This window comes from Ochotona curzoniae, unplaced genomic scaffold (genome assembly GCF_017591425.1).
Source record: "Ochotona curzoniae isolate NIBS_2020 unplaced genomic scaffold, NIBS_Ocur_1.0 contig_1274, whole genome shotgun sequence".
Lineage (NCBI taxonomy): Eukaryota > Metazoa > Chordata > Mammalia > Lagomorpha > Ochotonidae > Ochotona > Ochotona curzoniae.
The window spans coordinates 6,225,032-6,244,463 of record NW_024465023.1 but is presented as its reverse complement, the minus strand read 5'-3'; the positions used below and the strand labels follow the sequence as shown (position 1 = coordinate 6,244,463).

Genomic DNA, 19,432 nt, shown 5'->3' with positions numbered 1-19,432 from the left:
AAAACACAGGAATAAGGGCTCATGCCGAATGAGCATTTAGCCTATGATAAAAGAACATCAAGGAAATATTAAAGCTATTTTAAAAATGCTGCACTTAATTAAAATAACTTATTGTGATTTTCAAACTATTATGCACAGAGTAGGATAAAGTAAATATGTTATTATACTAGTGTTGCTAGGAACCAAGATTTTCAGCTAGAATAACTCAGAGACTCCAACACAAAGTCTATGTGAAGCTCTGAAAATTCCAATTTCAAGGGAAAGTATCAATAGGAACTTGTGACACAATTTTTCCTTCAAAATGAAAAATGTGTTTAGTAGCCCAATCTACTGAAAAGTTCTAAAAGCACTGACCAACCACCCAAAGTCAGGATCATTTCACTGTCCAGATGGCAGTTGCTGAATTAGAGCATTTTCTGCTGAAAGAAGTGAGAGCTTCTCCGAGACATGGCTGATTCTGGGCCCGGGGTGGGAAACGCACAAGATGACCTCAGGCACATCAGGAAGCAAGGAAGATGCTGAAGACTACAAGGGATGCAACAAAATGACTCCGAAGGCAAAGACGCGATAAGGCAGCACTGAAAAGGATAATAATCATGACAGACTAAAACACTCCATATGAAGAGAACCCAGTGGCCAAATCCTTAGATTGCCAAGGAAAACAACTTAGTATTTTACAAACAGATGAATAAAAAGGAGAAACAAATATATGCCACGCCCTTGCCATACAAACCGTATCTCAGGGTAACTGAAGAAATGATGAGAACTCCCGCTCTACAGTATTCCAGCTAACAAAGAAATGACAGAACTCATTACTACCAAGGTGGCCGGAGAAGGGTGGAGTTTGCCTCCAACCAAACCCGGAAAGGATGGTGGAATTCTGGCGGGCCCCTCAGGCAGTGAGACCACCGCTGCACCAATGAGGAGCAAAGACCCATATCCCCCGCCACCAATAAGGGCCGAGGTGACCCCTGCCTTGGCTTCCGTGTCAAGGAGAGTTTAAAAGGGCCCCTTCCCCGTCTTTTCCGCGTTCTTCTTCCTTTGCAGCTCACTCCTTCACGTCTGACTGCTGCATGGGGAAGGGAGGCCGTGACCGCAGTTCTGGAATAAAGGCCATTTAATTCTTTTCATGTATTCGGCTGAGCTATTCTTTCCCTGGTGGGAAGGAGGAGAGGTCCTTAAGCTGCCCACCACCGCAGAGTTGCAGCTTCCCTCCCTCGGAACCTCAACCACTGTGACTGCTGCCCGCCGCCGCAGGGGTGAGTTCCCCTCCAAGACAGGCCCCCTCTGGTTCCGATTAAAGCCCCCAATTGCTTCATTCAGGTCTGCCGAGTCACGCGCATGCCAGGCGTGCCAGGCCTCCGTTTTCGGACCTGCTGCGAGTGGCGAGGAGTCCCAGCTTCGCACTGGTCACTCCGGTTTTTTGGAGCCTTCTCAGACTTTGGGACGCCCGGTGTGAGAGCCGCTCCTCGGCACTCAAGGAGCTTCCAGCCTAGCGCAGGTTTGGGGGGGGGGCACGCCTCCCTAAATCTAGTCTGGGCACGGGGCGTTTTTTCGGAGCAAGATAGGAACATTCGGGTCCAAACAGCTCAAAGTGGCCAGTGAAGGGAACTTTAATTTCATAGATTTGGACGATTCTTGTCGTCACCACGGCAGTAGGCCTGAAATACAGTAATTTCTGGAAGCTGCGGTCACACCTGTCTGCTCTTTTGTTCTATTCCCCCAATTCTTCTAACCTTTAGGACTTCCGCCTGCAGCGCCATCGTCCCCGCCCACCTCAGATCCACAGGTGCAGCCGGAAGCTGTTATCCCCTCCCCTAAACCTCTTCCTTTATCCTGCTTCCCACTTCTCCCGCCACCGCACCGGAGTCGGAACCAGGGGACTGGCCCATCCCTCCTCCCACTCCGGCGCCTGCCTTACCCCTGAACTGCTCTGCTGTTTTAACATTTTTTTTTTCTTTTGTCAAACCCTCCTCCCCCGTGGGGTAAGAGGTAAATTAATTAACATCTCTTTAAAGAAAAAAAAAAAAGAGCAAAAAGACTGAAAAGAAAAAAAAAACCATGTAACTTGAGTTCACAACAATAAGCAATTTTTCTCGAGATTTCCAATCGGACTGGGTTCACATAACTTTTCAGTTACTAATTTCAAGCAAAGACTACACTGCCCAGTGTGGTGCCACACAAAGTGTGTGTCTCAACATCCGTCTTTTGTAAAAGTTTGAAATTGTCATCATGTGTTATTATCTGTTTATTGATCACAAAATGTTTTTTATCTTGTCAATTAACTTTTAGATTCTTGTAAGAAACGTTTTCTTGTTTCAAATTTATAGCCGACTTAAGATGTTTTCTAGAGCTTTTATTTGATAGTTTTCACTTGAAAATGTTATGTAATTAATCTGGTGTCTCCACCCTCTCTCTCTCTCTCTCTCTCTCTCTCTCTCTCTCTCTCTCTCTCTCTGGCACTGAAGACTCAGACTGCACAGTTTGATCTGCAGACCTTAACGGTGTGGCTAACTTACTAGCCTGTTTATCTACTCATGGACATCACCTTAAAACTGTATGTGCCCACGACTACAAATTTCTAGCTCAGTACATTAAAGAATTTAGGGATAGAATTGAACATCCCCTTGGCTGACATCCCAAGGCTACCTCTGTGGCCCGCTTTAACTGGGGTCCAGAGGAAGAGTAGTGAGCTAGGCATAAGGAGGTTCGTTAATGTGGCTTTATACAGTAACCTGTTCTCCAGGAGACCCAGCAGGGCCAGTCCACCCTCAAGTCGCACCTGCATGCAATGTAGGAAGCTAGAAGACTGGGCAACCAGCTGCCAATCACAGAAGTGGCTTTCAAAGCATCTTGTCAGCTCTGCCAAGAGCCAGGTCACTAGAAATGCAACTGTCCTGGGGGTCAAAGGATCCCTGGGTCAGGACCATGGAGGGCCAAAGCCCTTCATTCTGCCCAACTCCTGAAGTGTTCATCGCCACAGAGGGATGGCCTACGGTCAACAGCATCACAGGTAAAGCTGTATATTCCATCCAGAGACTCCATCTGTTCTGTATCAGCCTCCCTTTCAGGGCCAGCTCTCCTCTCTGTCCAGCCAGGTAGTGGGAGTCAACGGGCTGTCTCCCCATGGAGTTTCACACTTCCTTTATGTCGTCTCTTCCAGCACCCCACAGGAAGAGATAGATGGTCCTGGGTCTCACACGCACCTAACCAACTTCAGAATTTTCCTGGGGGCATATAGACTTAAACTTAAACTTGTATATAAGACATCAGAATCAGTTTTTGCTACCTGGCACTGTAGCCTTGAAGGCCACTGTCAACTGGAGTCCTGGCCTTACCATAGGCCCTTACTTTGCTCCTGCTCAGCTCAGAAAGACCAAAACAATCACCCTAGCTCTTGCTGGCAGCCAGAGTCCCCATGAGCAGGGAGAGAAAAAGAGCATAGGACCAAGAGCAGACTAGTTTATCTGCACTAGAATACAGTCAGAAACGTTTCTCTTTCCCACAACCATACATGTTATTTTGTTGCTTCTTTTTATATCTTGTTTATTTCTTAAGGCCTTACTAGACAGTCTTAACCAATCTTTCACACATTTTCCAGCCCAAGTCTCCCCACTAATATCATACAACAAAAGGCTGGGATATTGGGGCTGAGTACAAGTGACCCTAGTTCCCTGACAAAGCCAAATGGACACTCCGTCCGAAAATGGTGGGAGTGCAGAGTCTGCTCGGAAGGTCAACACTTGCCACAATGATCCATCCTCCAGCACAGAGGCACCAGAAGCTGCATATTCCGGTGAGCTTCAGGAGGAACTCCAGCCATCCTTCCAAAGGGACTTTTGATAAGTAACCCCTCCCTTCATTCTTGTGTCACCACCCAATGTCCAGCCAAACCATTAACCAGTTTCTTTTGCAGGGCTAGGAACCTCCTATTCTTCCCCCACCAAACTGAAACCACCACCAAGAGAACACCGTGCCCAAACTCGGCTTGAAGAATCAAATGGGAGAAATGTCCTCGACTCCTTCTGGCCTCCACAGTCACCTGACCTCACTCTTTGTGGACTGTGGACGGCAGCTCAGTGCGGAGCCCTGACAGTTGCTGCTACTTTTCATCAAAAACCTGGACAGCACTCTGGCCCAATCACCACCACTCGATCCGGCCTCCTTTCTCCCAGCTCCTAGAGAGCCACTCACCACACACTCCTGTCCTCAAATTATTGATTTTTATTTGTCTCCTAGGGACAGCCTACAGGATAAACCTCTCCCATCACCTGATCTTACACTCTTCGTGGATGGCAGTTTAGTGTTCAGCCTTGATGGAGATCGCCGTGCGTCCTATGCGATAGTTACCTTGGACTTACCCGAGGAACTCCTCCCCAAACGGTTGAACTGTATGCACTGATTCGGGCATTAACATTAGTTCAGGGAAAACGAGTCAATATCTACACTGCTTTTCTCATTGCTCACTCACACTCAGCCATCTTGTAGGAGAGAGGATTCCTCACTACCAAGGGTAATCCTATTGCTAATGCCTCTTTGATGAACAGATGTCTCCAAGTTCTTCGTCTCCCAACACAGGTGGTACCTGTGTCACTGCCGGGGACACTGGTCTTCCATGGACCCAGTGGCACAAGGCAACAACAAGGCTGACCAAACTGCGAGGTGTCAGGCAAACCAAACAGCAAGTGCCGCCATAATGTTCTTTCTACCTCCCTGAAGCCTACCTACTCTCAACAGGAATGACAGGACCTGCTCACTTCCAGTAGCCAGGATCATCAGAGGGCTGGATCTTCACGGGCGATAAGATCGCACTATCTTCTCATGATGCCCTGCCCCTCCTCGCTGACACCCACGATTCTCTGCATGTGGGGCCTGACTCCTTATTCCAGTTTCTTACCCCATTATTCTCGTGCCCTAATATACATGGACTTCTCAAACAGATCCATGCTTCATGCCCAACTTGCTCCATTGTCTCCTTACAAGGAGCACTTAAGCCAAGGGTACCCACTCACCAACTTAGAGCTTCTCCAACAACACGCAGACTGGTGTCTCCTGTGTCCTGACCCGAACTCATCAATGGGCCCGGATGCCTTTCCTCTCCTCTCCAACCCAGAGACTCGGTTCTACTCAAGACTCTTCACGCAGACTCACTTCAGCCGGACCTCACACAGTGATCCTTACCACGCCCATTGCAGCCAAACTTCTTGGCCACACCTCCTGGTAACATCTCTTCTGTCTAAAACCTTCCCAAACCTCTACCTCAACTCAGTGGAAGGTGCAACAGACAGGGCCTACCACACTAACGTTTAAATGCCAAAATGCCTTGCCTGCCTCCGACCCTAGAATACTCTACCTCACACTAACAAAACACAATTCAAGCAGTAAATTCAGTCTTGATATTGGGGGATCCACACTCATGTCATGGCTTATTCCAATATTCACTCCACTAGTAAATATAGGTCTCTTATTTTAACTATTGACCCCTGTTTTCTAATCATTCAGAAGATTTATAAAGCCCCATGGACCGCCTTCAACCAGATGCTGCTCAACCCCTGCACTCTGGTGCCCATGGAGCCTCTTCTGGACCTCACTTAGGAACAACGACCCCCTTCAGCAGGAAGTAGCCAGATGGACTTCATTGCCCTCTTTCCTATTACCAAGAGGCTGGAATGATGGCTACCCCGGTGGCCAGAGAAGGGTGGAATTTGCCTCCAACCAAACCCGGAAAGGATGGGGGAATTCTGGCGGGCCCCTCAGGCAGTGAGACCACTCACTGCTGCACCAATGAGAGGCAGAGACCCATATCTCCCCACCAATAAGGGCCGAGGTGACCCCTGCCTTGGCTTCCATGTCTAGGGGAGTTTAAAAGGGCCCCTTCCCCGTCTCTTCCACACTCTCCTTCCTCTGCAGCTCATTCCTTCATGGCTGTCCTTTTTGCTGCAATGGGGAAGGGATGCCCATGACTGTGGTTCTGGAATAAAGGTCATCTAAATTCTTTTCATATATTTGGCTGAGTTATTCTTTCCCTGGTGGTCGGCAAATCTAACATTTGGCGAGCGGTAAATCTAACATTTGGCGAGCGGTAAATCTAACAAGAACAAAATCACTGTTTTTGCAATCAATGAATTAATGGAGCAAAGTAATGATCATCACAGCTGTGAACCACACAAAGCTCCGCTACCAAGCATTGTGTATTTCCTAATGGAAGCAGGGAATGACCACAACAAACATGTCAACCCCTAGACTAGCATCTAATCAAGCCTCTGAATGTGTGCGGTGTGACATTGCTACACCACGAGCGGCTACTGAGCATGTGAAAACGGGGCCAGTGCAACTGAGAAACTAAAGTCCCAATTTTTGCTGGACTTGAAATTCATTTAAATTGAAAACAGGATCCTTAATTCAGTTACTAGAAAGCTTTTAAGCATATTTGGGGCAACTTAGGTATGTGGGTCTCCTTTTTCAACTAAATCCTTCTGAGGGAAGCTTAGCATTTAAACTGAGATGTTCTGGATTTGGATACTAGATTGGAAGACTTAGCATAATAAAAGATGGCCATGCATTGATCAATTTTATATTGTTTGCACTGAAGTGATGAAATGATACTCTCTTTATGCTGCTGGAGTCCTGGTACTTAAAGCTTGGACTAAATTCCAGCCTCCCAGTCTCAGCCTGGCACAGTCCTAGCTCTTGTAGGCACCGGGGAGTGAACCCACAGATGGAGGATTGCTTTTTTCTCTTTGCCTTTCAAATAAATATAGTACTTCCTCTTTAAAAAAGTATAGGCAATAGCAAAGCAAACATGGCAAATGAAAAATACCAATTTCACCTAAAAAATTTTTAATACATGGCTACCAGAAAATTTTAAATTGAGGCTGGCACTGTGGCAAGTTAAGGTGCCACTTGTAGTACCAGTATCCCACACGGATACCAGGTTTGAGTCGTTAGACTCCCAGCTGCTCTACTTTTGATCTATTTCCTGCTAATGCACCTGAGAAAACAGCAAAAGATGGTCCAAATCCTTAAGCTCCTGCACCTGCACAGGAAATGCAGAAAAAGTTCCTAGCTCCCAGCTTCAGATCAGTCCAACCCTGCCTGTTTCAGTCACTCAGGGATGAAGCCAGCAATGCAAGATCTCTGTCTTCTCTGTCTATAATTCTGCCTTTCAAGTAAATAAAGCAATACTTAAAAAAAAAAAAGGGATTTTATCTCTATGGATCTGCACTGATCTATACCTAACCACTTGTTTATAGGAATGATAGCAAATATCAATATATGTCTTGTTTCAAGAGGACTTCTTAAACATTTTAATTTGTTTGAAAAAGGCAAACACACAAAAAGATCTCCTGTTGGCTGGTTCACCCCCCAAACATCCATAATAGCCAGGTCTGGATGAGGCTAAAGGAAGAATCCAGAAAGTTAATACAGATCTCCTATATGGATGACATTGATGCGACTACTTGAGCCATCACCTGCTACCTCCCAGGGTACAAATTAGCAGGAAGTTGGACATGGAAGTGGAGCCCAGATTCAAGTCCAGGCACGCTAATATATTGGTTTCAAGTGGTGTCTTAACTGATGCACCAAATGTCCAGGGGAGACAGTTTTGCAATTATCATAGGATACAATCAGCAAAGCATAGGATGTGGAAAACTGGGAAAAAGAGTATCTTTATCAACCAAAAAATACTGTAAAGAAAAAACAGATAAAACAAGATTCTATTGATTAAATTAGACTTGAGAAACATCAACTAATCATTTTATTAATCAACCATATATCATTTCAACTCAAAATTCAAGCAAGCAAACTCTTAACAGAGTATATATGTGCATGAGACAGAGAAGAGACAGACACAGACACAATCAGGGACACACAACACTAAACATTATATTAAGAAATTATTTCAGAAATCATCAAATTGGTTCTAATAATTTTAAGTCTTAGTTCTTGGGCCCTGTGTGGTAGCCTAGAGGCTAAAGTCCTTGCATTGCATGCATCGGCATCCCATATGATTGCCAGTTTGTACCCCAGCTGCTCTACTTACCATCCAGCTCCCTGCCTGTGGCCTGGGAGAGCAGTTGAGGACGGCCCCAAGCCTTGGGACCCTGCACCCACATGGGAGACTCAGAAGAAGCTCTTGGCTCCTGCATTGGATTGGCTCAGCTCCGGTTGTTGTGGCCACTTGAGTAGTGAACCGTGGACAGAACATCTTCCTCTATATCTCTCCTTCTCTCTGTAAAATCTGCTTTCCGGGCCCAATGTGATAGCCTAGTGGTTAAGGTCCTCGCCTTGGACATGCCAGGATCCCATATGGGCACTGGTTCTAATCCCGGTAGCCCCGCTTCCCATCTAGCTCCCTGCCTGTGGCCTGGGAAAGCAGTAGAGGACGGCCCAAAGCTTTGGGAACCTGTGCACCCACATGAGAGACCTGGAGGAAGTTCCTGGCTCCTGGCTTTGGATTGGCTCAGCTCCAGCCTTGCAGCCACTTGGGAAGTGAACCATTGGACGGAGATCTTCCTCTCTGTCTCTCCTCTGTATATCTGCCTTTCCAATAAAAATAAATAAATCTTTTTAAAAATGCAATTAAAAAAATCTGCTTTCCAATAAAATAAATCTTATTTCCTTTAGAGCTATACTCTGTGATGTTTACAAATGAAATATGATGTCCAGAATTTTAATAAAACCTGAGAGTAAGGAGGGAGGATGGAGTGTATAGGGACACACAGGAAAGAAGTTCGGCTCTGAACTGACAATTACTGAAACCACGTAAGAGAGCATCTTACTGCTATACCTTTACTTTTATTTTTATTATGGAAAAATGTATATATAAATCTAAAGTGGCTCCCACTGCCCAACAATAGGATAATATGAGCACCAGGAGTCTCCAACAGCCTGAAACATGAATTATATCTAAACTAAATCGACAATATAAATTTAAAACCTTATCAGTCACCTTTAAAGGTAACAAGGGAAATCATCAGTTCATTACTGCAAAACCAAAAAAAAAGGATAAATTATTTATCCTACATTTCCTATACTAACTCTACAGTGGTCTCCCCTTATGCCCGGGGCAAATATTCCAAGACCCCAGTGGTTCCTTGAAACCTCAAAGGGAACCAAACCCTACATATTTTGGGCTTTTTCCTATATACACACATAAGGGGTAAAATAGCGGGTAAAATGTATCCAATAACAAAGCAGAACTACTGGAGCACATTGAGAAAGTTACGCTTGTGAAGATGCGGGATAACAATGTCCCTGTGATGAGATAATGCAAGGTGGATGATGAAGGCACTGCAGCAGAACTAGGCTACTACTAAAGAATGGCTGAAACCGAAGCGGTGCGATACTGCAGCAGCTGAGACAGCTACTCAGCGACCGGCAGCCGGGGCATGTTGGGTAAAGGGATGGTTCCCATTTCTGGATGGATCTAGTGGGGAGGGGCAAGGAATGGCATCACACTACATAGAACGATCCATGACTTAAATCTTGGGCACTGTTTATTTATGGAATTTTCTATTTAACATTTTCAGAGCACTGTTGATCATGGGTGCCTAGACGTGCAGAAGGCAAAACCATGAATAAGGCGGAGCTACCATATTCAAATAGTTGACTGTGAGAAAGTTCTTTTTAGAAGTCTAACACATGGAGGAAGAATGAAAAAAAAATGTTAAAAATTACCACTTTGCAACCCTTAACAGATCTAGGCGATGATTGCCAACAGTTCTAAAACCAATTCATGAAAGGCTAATAGAGAATTCCTCATAATCACGGTGCTTCACTTGTATTATGTAAATCAAACATGCACAAAAACTCAGACTACTGCAACGAAACCCATGACCCAGCTTCAACAATTATCAACTTATGTCTACTATGCTGCCATTTATAACCCCTAACTCCAAAACAATTATTTTAAAGTGAACCCCAAACATTATCTCGGCCACAAATACTTCAGTATACATTTCGTTTCTGAATCTCAGCCTGACACTCTGGCTCAGGACAGTATGAACAGTGGCATCCGAGACTGCCCTGTGCATTATGGAATAGTCAACCCTATCCCTGTTGTCTCCCTACAACTTGCTGACGGAGACCTCACCCCATTTCTAGGTGTGACATGTAAGTGCAACAAGAATGTACGCAGACACCGTCAGATGCTCCACTGAATAGCAAAATATCCACCTTTCCATTCAGAAGCTCTGCTGTAAAAGACCAGGATTCTAAAAGACATTGTCACAATTAAAAGTACTGACCAGTAACTACCCAACATCAGTTAAATATCTGGTAAATGTTCAAACTGCCCCCTTATAGCATGTTTTTAAGATTGATTTTTATTGGAAAGTCAGATTTACAGAGAGAAAAAGAGACAGAGAGAAAGAACTTCTGTCTTCTGCTTCATTCCCCAAGTGACCAACAATGGCCAGAGCTGAGCCAATCTGAAGCCAGGAGCCCCCCTAGGTCTCCCACGTGGGTGCAGGGTACCAAGGCTTTGGGCCGTCCTCGACTGCTTTCCCAGTCAACAAGCAGGGAGCTGGAAGGGAAGCGGAGCACCCAGGACACAAACTGGTACCCATGTGGGGATCATGGTACTTGCAATGCAAGGTCTTTAGCTATTGAGCCACCGCACCAGGCTCTCCTCCTTTCATATTACAGGTTTTCAAAAGCACTCCAAATAAGGTGCACACTTACTAACTGGTTGTATCTCTTATATCTCATTTAGTGAGTAAGTTCCTTCTCTCTCTTTTCTGGACAAGACATTCAAGGGCCACAAGTTTCATTTGGTTCATGGGTCTGTTTCAGTCTTTATCAGCCCCCCTTTTTCTTTATTATTTTCTTTCTTTTATTTATGAAAGGAATCAGATCTTTGGTCCTTTGGAGTTACACACCACCTGGATTTGGCTAACTACAACTCTGCTTTTCTTTCTACATGCCCCTATTATAAATGTTAGCTCTCCGTATCCATGGGATTCCTATCAGTGGATTGAAGTGTAAAAACAGTAGAAATATTTGGGGAAAACATTGCATCTATAATGAACATAAGCAGATTTTTAAAAAGACCATCCAACAATTATTTATATAGCATTTACACTGCTATTGAAGTATATGGGAGAAAATATGTAGGTTATATGCAAATGTGACACCATTTCCCCCTTATAGCATGTCATGAGCATTCTCAGATTTCGATATCCAAAGGAGTCCTGGAACTAACCCCATCCGGACCCCTGTGCACACGGAGGGACAGCGGTCACCGGTGCCTTTGGTAGGTTGATCAGATCCATGACTGAGTTTTTGGCAAGAATGTTTCATAGGTAATGCTGAATATGGACCTATACTAACATTACACACAGAGAGAAACGACATATCTACTAATGCAATACAAATGGAGGCTCACATGCACACAGCACTACTTATATTTTTATTAAAAAAAAAAAAAAAACCTTTACTCCAATCAAAAACTGGTGATTTGTCCATCGGGGAATGGAAAAATATTTTAAGCCACGTAATGGGGATATAATCAGCCAAAACCAAAATGTAGACAATTGTACAGGACCAAGGACTCAATTTCTTCCATAAATAAATAGGAAGCAAAATATAAAAAGAGACAGAAAACTGTCACAGACTAGTAAGGACCAATTTTAACATATGGACCTCACTTGAATCCTGATTTAAACACATAAATTTTAAAAATTATATACCCTTCAAGAAAATCTAAACATTCACCAAACAGTATATTATACTTCAGAGCAATTAAATTATTTAGGGGCCAGTGTTGTGGTGCAGCGGGTTTAAGCTGCTGCCTGCAATGCCAGCATCCCATATGGGCTCCTGTTTGAGTCCCAGCTACTCCACTCCAATCTAGCTCCCCGACAGTGGTCTGAGAGAGCAGCAAAAGATGAGCCAAATGCATGGGATCCTGTGCCCATCCACATGGAAGATTCAGATGAAGCTCCTGGCTTCAGATGGGCCAGTCTAGCTTCAGCAGTTGTGGCCCTTTGGGTAGTGAAACACAGGATGGAAGATCTCTGCCTCTGTGACTCTACCTTTCTTTTTTTTTTTTTTTTTTTTTTTTTTTTTTTTAAAGATTTATTTTTATTATTTTTTCATTGGAAAGGCGGATATACAGAGAGGAGAGACAGAGAGGAAGATCCTCCGTCCGATGATTCACTCCCCAAGTGAGCGCAACGGGCCGATACTATGCCGATCCGAAGCCAGGAGCCTCTTCTGGGCCTCCCACACGGGTGCAGGGTCCCAAAGCTTTGGGCCATCCTCGACTGCTTTCCCAGGCCACAGGCAGGGAGCTGGAAGGGAAGCGGGGCTGCCGGGATTAGAACCGGCGCCCCTATGGGATCCCGGGCGTGCAAGGCGAGGACTTAACCACTTGCGCCACCGCGCCAGGCCCGACTCTACCTTTCAAAAACTAAATAAATAAACCTTGAAAAAAACAAGACTGATTATTGTACCACATGCCACTTGGGTGCCCAGATGCTGTTGATGATGAGCTTTGGGTCCACTCTATGAGTCTCCTCATTTCTATGCATATGACAAAGTAGGGGTTGGAAAGCATTAGAAACCGTTTAGGAGGCTCCTGCAGGAATCTATGGGAGATGAACATGACCTCCGCTACAAATTTTATAGAAACAGAAGAAAAAAAAGCAGAATTCAAAAGACAGCAGAGGGACAACCAATAGGGCTTGGTCATTAATTGACTATGTGATGTGAGAGAGAAAGGAGCATCAGGGAGATGCTCAGATGTCTTGCTGAGCACACTAGGAGATGGCACTGAGCAGGCGCAGATTTGGAGAGGAAGGGTGCACTTTCCGGTAGCTCTGGGGCCTGGCCTAGAGGGGGCGGCCGCAGGCAGGGAGGGGAAAGGATGAGAGAAGGCCGCAGAGGAAAGCAGACCGGGGGCACAGGCAAGCTGTTGGTTGCCCAGGAGACTGTTTCTGGGTGGATTATCTGGATAGACACACACACTCAGGGAAGGGGCAGAGAGACCCCTGGCAGGGACAGGAGCAACTGCAAGTGGTGGGCGGGAGATGTGTATGACCTTGTATTCACATGACCGAGAGACCCGGACTCTCACCTCGGGTCTCCCTCACTGGTGTGCACAGGGCTCCGGGACAGTCTGAGGCTCTCCCTGCACAGCGAGGAGGCACCCCCCGCCACACCCCCGTGGCTGATCCTCACCTTTAGGTCCTCACACAGGTCTCCATAGTCGATCTCGATGAGGGCCTCTCGTGCGTAAATGCTGGAGGTTCTCTGCGAGCCACTCACTGAATCCTCCCCCTGGGAGCTGCCCTGCAATGGCAAGCGGAGAGTCAAATGAGGGAAACTGGCCATGACAGCCCCCCTCCACAGGAAGGCCAGAAAAGCACCGTGACCCAGACGCTGTGGGCAAGAAGAGCCAACTTCAAAATCAGGCTTTACCGCCACCGACTAACAGCGCATACTCCCAGACCCCCGAGTGTCTTCCCCTGTAACGTGTGGCCCTGGCTGGCAGGGCTGTGGCTAGGAAAAGATGTAATTATACTACAGGCCACTTGGATGCCCAGAAGATTTCTGCTATTCAAAAACAGGCTGCACGCCAAAAGCCTCTGGATCAACACTCCCCAGCCCCTTGCGCCCAGGCTCTGCCGCCTGGATTCCCCCGCTGGCTGGCGTGGGAACTCCTTCACCTCCGTGCTGCTGGCGTCCCTTGCCCAACCCACTCCTGGCCCACCTCCCTTCCTGCAGCAAAGCTCTCATTCCCCAGGTGCCCATTTCCCAACTCGGTCTGCTCTTGGCTCCTGTCCCTCAGCTCTCACTCGTCTCCATGTCAGCCTGCCACCTGCGGAGCTTCCGCGGCTCCAGTCCCTCAGGTTAATGACACAGTCATCCTTCCCTCTGTCCCCTCCCACTGGGGCTCTACTCCAAGTGGACTTCCCTCTCACACCAAGGCTGCTCTCTCAGCTCACCTTGCCTCACCTCTCCTGCATGCCTTGCTCGTCCTCACCACCCTCTGCCCACCTTCCACTCCCCGTCAACATCACCTAGCATCCCAGACCAGTGCTGCTCGCGCCCAGTGCCAGCCGCAGTACGCACCTCTTCCTGGCTGATATCGTCCATGGTGCCCTTGGACAGCGGCAGCTTGATGTCCTGCATCTTGCAGGCCTGCAGCAAGTTGTGGCGGTCGCTGCGCTTCTGCTCCAGCTTGGTCTCAATGGCTGTCACCTCCTTTTGCAAATGAGTCATTTCCCTAAAAGGGCCGTGGGAGCCGGGTGAGACCCCTATCTGGCAGGCCGTCTGCTCTACCTCCTTCCTCCCAGCCCAGGCCTGAATGCACTCACTTGTTGGCGCCCCCGAGTTTCTTACGAATCTCCTCCATCTCGTGATTTTTGTCATTCACTTCAGACTTCTTGGCCAGGTGCTGATTCTTCAGGTCCTGTAGCTGGGCCATGGTCTCATCTATGATCTTCATGTGTCTCTGTTCCTCCTGGGGCCACGAGGAGCAACAGGCCAAGGTGAGGGCTTCCCTCATCTTCCCTGCAAGCTGCTTCTCCTGCCCCCACCCTGCCAGGCAATCTGTGGGTGCCGCTGCGTGCCCCATCACTCTTTAATCTCTTCCTAATTTACTTAGTAGCCCTCTTCCCCACCTCCCAGCCATAAGGTTGCCTTCTGCAAAAAAGCTCGGAGTGTAGAGAAAGTATGAGGGTGGGGTGGGGGAAGAAATCACTTGTAATCCCACCAGCCAAAGAGAACTAATTAGCATTCTAGAATTTATTTCCTCCCAGCATTATTTATAGAGAGCTTTACATAGTTGAGACTAGATTGCAATTAAATCTCCATATTCTGACTTAATGTTACATTTCAACATTTTCTACACCAAAACTTCCTGCCATGTGCAGTGTAACATTTGTCTTTTATAAAAACCCAAACAACACTGTATGTTTTCTTTGAGAACACATATATGAGTGTGCAAGTGCTTAAGCAAACTTACAGAAGTTCTAGAAGAATACATGCTGACCTGAGATTGCCTCTGGGAAAACTAAAAGGCGTTGGGTGGAGAATGGTCAGTCAGAAAAGGACTGTAGCCTTACTTGTAATATTCAGATTTTTTTTAAAGGAGAATCTGCATTTTCCTTGTGATCTTAAAAAAATCACAGAAAGGAGATATATCTGCAATTTAATCTCAAGTGGCTCCTAAAAAATAGCATGTGAAGCAGTGCAAAAGCAAATGTGGTAACACCTCGATGCATCTTGGTGATGAGCAGGGAAATTCTCTGCACTGTTCTTGTGACTCTACTATGCCAGAAACTAACGCAGGATTTCACTGCCCAGTTGCTACTTCCATCGAGGAGACCAGTAAAACCAGGCTGGACAGTTTGGCCAAGCACTTTGAGATGCCTGCATCTTCTATCAGAGCCCTGAGTTCAGCATCTGCCTCCGACTCCTGCTACCAGCTTCGTGCTGCTGCAGATCCAGGGGGCAGCCAGACGGCTCAATTGATCCACCCTGGAGACCTGGACTTGGTTCCTGCTTCCTGGCTATAACCCAGGAATGTAGGAAGTGAACCAACAGGTGAAAGCTCTCTTTCTCTTTCTCCTGGCTTTGCAAATAAAGACATTAAACAAATAAACAAAACCAAAAAACAACTACCGAAGAGGACGATGGTCGTCCGGAGGTACTCGTGGGAGATCAGTTCAGAACTTTGCAGGTACCATAAGCTGTGATGTTAGTCTTTCTCACCTCTGGTATACTTCACCAGCAGTGGGGAACCTTTTTTCTTCCAAGGGCCATGTGGATTTTATTCCAGGTCATACAAAATTATCAACTTAAAACTGGATCGATTTAGTGAATTAAGTCCCACAGTAGTTGCCTCAGCAGGGCCAGACCAAATTACTCCATGAGCCTTCTGTGGCTTGTGGGTAGGATGCTCCTCACCCACTTTAAATCATCCCTAGATAACTTAACAATATCCAATAAAATGCAAATGCTATCCAATTTAGGGAATAGGAAAACAGTCTGTATGTACTTCAGTGAAGATACGGACACCATAGTCCTAACTACTTTCCATCTGTAGCTGATTCAATCTACAGTTTTAAAACCCATTTTTCATACATACGATTGACTATGTAATCAGGGGCTAATGAAGAAAAGACACAAACAGGCAACAAATAAAGGCACACACAACAATCAAATGACAGCCACCAGTTCAGTTCAAATCAAGGGAAGAGCAAGTCACCTACTAACTGAATGCTTTAGGGAAGAGATTTCAAAGTAATCTAAAGAAAGTAAGAAAACTGAGTCATCACATACACTACAAGCCGGCACAGGAAAGCTAAATTCAAAGGAACCTAGCTGTGCAGTGACTGGATTGCAGAAAAACGTTCGCATCTGCTGCACTGAATTTACGTAGTTAATCTGAATCTCACCTGTTAGCATCTATCTGTCTAAAATACACATACATAATTTAATTTTAAAGGTAGAAAGAAGACAGAGAGGTCACCCTTTCCTGACAGATCACGCCTTTGGAAAGGCCAGGGGCAGGAGCTGGGCTCCTCGGTTTCCTGTGTGGGTGACAGAGGCCTGGCCGCTAAGCCATCACCTGCTGCCTCTAAGGTGTACATTAGCAGGAATTGTAGATCGGGAGCAGAGCCAGGATTAGAAAGAACCCAAGCACTCTGAAATGGGATATAGGCCTCCCAAGCGGTGTGTTCAACAGTTATGCCAAACACCCACCCCATTTGCTTGTATTTAATTTCTAAGTTTATCCCGGTTTGTGGTTAAATGTGCTAAGTATATATGTTTGTATGTATTTAAGTACCATCAAGGATTTAAGCCAACACTGCAGAGTTTAAGAAATGGTTTTCCTTTTAAAGAGGGGTCTGTGTATTACTGAACACTGAAGATCACTAAACTACACAGATACTAATATGAATGTAATGAGCTTTTCAAAACTCCTACTTGCCAAGGGCACTGGATATTTTCCAATTTGGAACTATAAATAATGCTTGTAATAAACATCAAACTGTTCACACTAAGCTTTGCCAGCATTCTGGATTATCTCCTCAGGTAACACTGGGGGAGAAGGCTGCTACATGTCCTGAAGTCTCCCGTGCTGAAGTTGCTGGTGAGAATTGCCTTTTTTCTGTTTTTAAATCTTGGGTGATGTGACAGTAAGCAAATCACATGTGATTGTTGCTTCAATTTGCATTTCTTTAATTTCCACTAAGGCTAAATTATTTACATACTTGTGGGCTATTTGCAACTCTTCCAGAACTGCATATGCTGCTGACCCACCTATTTAGATCTTGGTATTTTTCTTGGAAAAATTATAAATGATGAACGCTATCCTTTTGTTCATCATATTTCTTTGAATTTCTTCCCTCCTGGTTGTATGCATTTCAACTTTCTCCTTCCTTACCTTCTTCAGTTTCTCAATTTCATTTTCATCCTTTTTCACTGTCTGTTCCCACATGTGTACTTTATCCTGGTCCTCCTTTAGTTGGTTCTTTTCAAAATCCAGCTGGATGCCCAGGCGAGTCTTCTGATTCTCAAACTCCAATCTGTGGGTGAGAAAGGGAAATCAGGCCCAGAGCTCAGGACACCAGAGAGACTCCTGATTTCCAGCCACCACCTGGCTCGCGTATACCCACGACCTAAAACCCTTCCCTGAGGTCAGAGGGCGAAGTTCCTCAGCCTTGTGGACACGACACAGGCCGGGGAGGTTGGGCTAAACCCCTTTAAACATCACTGAGTGGGGCGCCCTTACAAGTTCTTAGGAGGCATGAAATGGTCCACCTGGACTCACCAGCTATAAGTGCTCTGTATTCAGCTTCTACGCACATATAACATCCTTTCATCAAGAGCCCCGCAAGTAGGCATGACTGCTAAGTTTACAAATGAAGGAAGTCAGGCCAAAAGGTAAAAAGGCCTTGCCCAAGGTCCTAGTAAGTGGCCTGTGTGAGATCAGAACCTGCATCTGTGTAACACCCAAATCTAGGTTTTCTTCATACCTCATCAGTGCGCTGTACGAGAATGAGTCGAGATTGGTCTCCCGACACTGCCACGGATCAGTACTGTGATCTCAGGCAAGTTACTCATCTTCTCCAAGCCGCAGAAATATTAGAGTACTCATTGCTGAGTTATCGGAAGACTTTTTTTTAAACACAAGTCAATTTGTATAAACTTCTTACCACCTTGGGTGCTACACATGAAGCACATGAAGTACTCAGTAAATTATAGTTCTCCACCAGGTCTATTTCCTGTATTCAACTCATCTTTGCCCAAAAGCTTGCTGCATCTCAAGACTGCAGAACCTCTTAAAGGGGCCAAGGTTGGAGGGTAGGAAAAAAATGGGAAAAATACTAGCTTCTTGCTATCATCTTCCTCCTCATTTCTTCAGAAATGCAGGGTATATAACCAGTGTTCACAAACACCAGTAGGCCAGGCAGGGCTAACTTCCAAATACTCCTCCACCTCCCAGTATGGTATGACAGCTGCTGCCAGATGTCATGCTAGCAGCTTAAACCTATTAGTCACTATAATCCAAATGGAATGTAATTAACTCTGTAATTTTGAGCTATGCAATTTTAAGTCCAATCTCCTAAGTGTGACTCATAAAGCCCTCTGCTCTGGCCCCTGCTGACCTCTCCACCGCCTCCGCCTTCCTCCTGACCCCATTTTTCTGCTCCAGACATTCAAAAACTACTTAGTATCCAGAACAAGGCATGCTCTCTCACACCTCCAAGCATGCTGTTCGTGCTGCCTGCAGCTCCCTTCTTCTGTCACTGCCCGGCTGGTTAAATCCTACTCACTCTTCAGGCTCCATTCACCAGCATTTGTTCTCCAAAACCTTTCCTGAGGCTTATGAGCAGGTTCTTGGTTTCTGTTGCTCTGTGTGTTTCCCCCTTTTTCGGACTTTCGGTGCAGAACTGGGTTCAATCATACCCCCTAGCTCATACTGTACTCTTCCCTATGTGTGCAAGACCCCTGCCTTGCCCACTGTTTCAACCCCCAATTCTTGTCTCCACTACCTTCCCCACCGTGAGCAAATCCCCTAAAGCATCGCTCAGACACACACACACTCAATTTTGTAAAATGCCATTGTTTCAAAAATTCACATAAACATACAATATTACAACGTTTACTCCTTTTTCCAGTAAATACCAAGTAACAATTCATCCATGTTACTGCCTGTAAATCTAGATCTTGCTTTGAATAGCTATCCAGAATTCCATAGCCTGCATGCTTATCACGTTTAACCTACACTTCCTCCCACTGATGACTACACTGTCAGCCACATCCCACTACCACAAATTATGCTAAGAGGAACAATCTTGAACATGCCTTTTTATCGAGCCTGTGGCAAGACACACTCTTGGATATACACCGAGAATCCATGTACATCCACATACCACACAGGACAAAGGTACTTATTTTTACCACATTCTGC

The 19,432-nt window shown here is 45.7% G+C and overlaps 1 protein-coding gene across 2 annotated transcripts in view; it reads right to left on the bottom strand.

The window, feature by feature from the left end:
* SMC1A (structural maintenance of chromosomes 1A) overlaps positions 1-19,432 on the bottom strand; it is a 48,172-nt gene that overhangs the window by 11,026 nt on the left and 17,714 nt on the right. For both annotated transcript variants that reach the window (XM_040998321.1, XM_040998312.1), the window contains exons 16-19: positions 17,402-17,543; positions 14,325-14,470; positions 14,080-14,233; positions 13,186-13,296 (exon numbers count right to left, since the gene is read on the bottom strand). In XM_040998321.1, the coding sequence (XP_040854255.1) occupies positions 13,186-13,296; positions 14,080-14,233; positions 14,325-14,470; positions 17,402-17,543 (553 nt within the window). The remainder of the gene's footprint in view (positions 1-13,185; positions 13,297-14,079; positions 14,234-14,324; positions 14,471-17,401; positions 17,544-19,432) is intronic.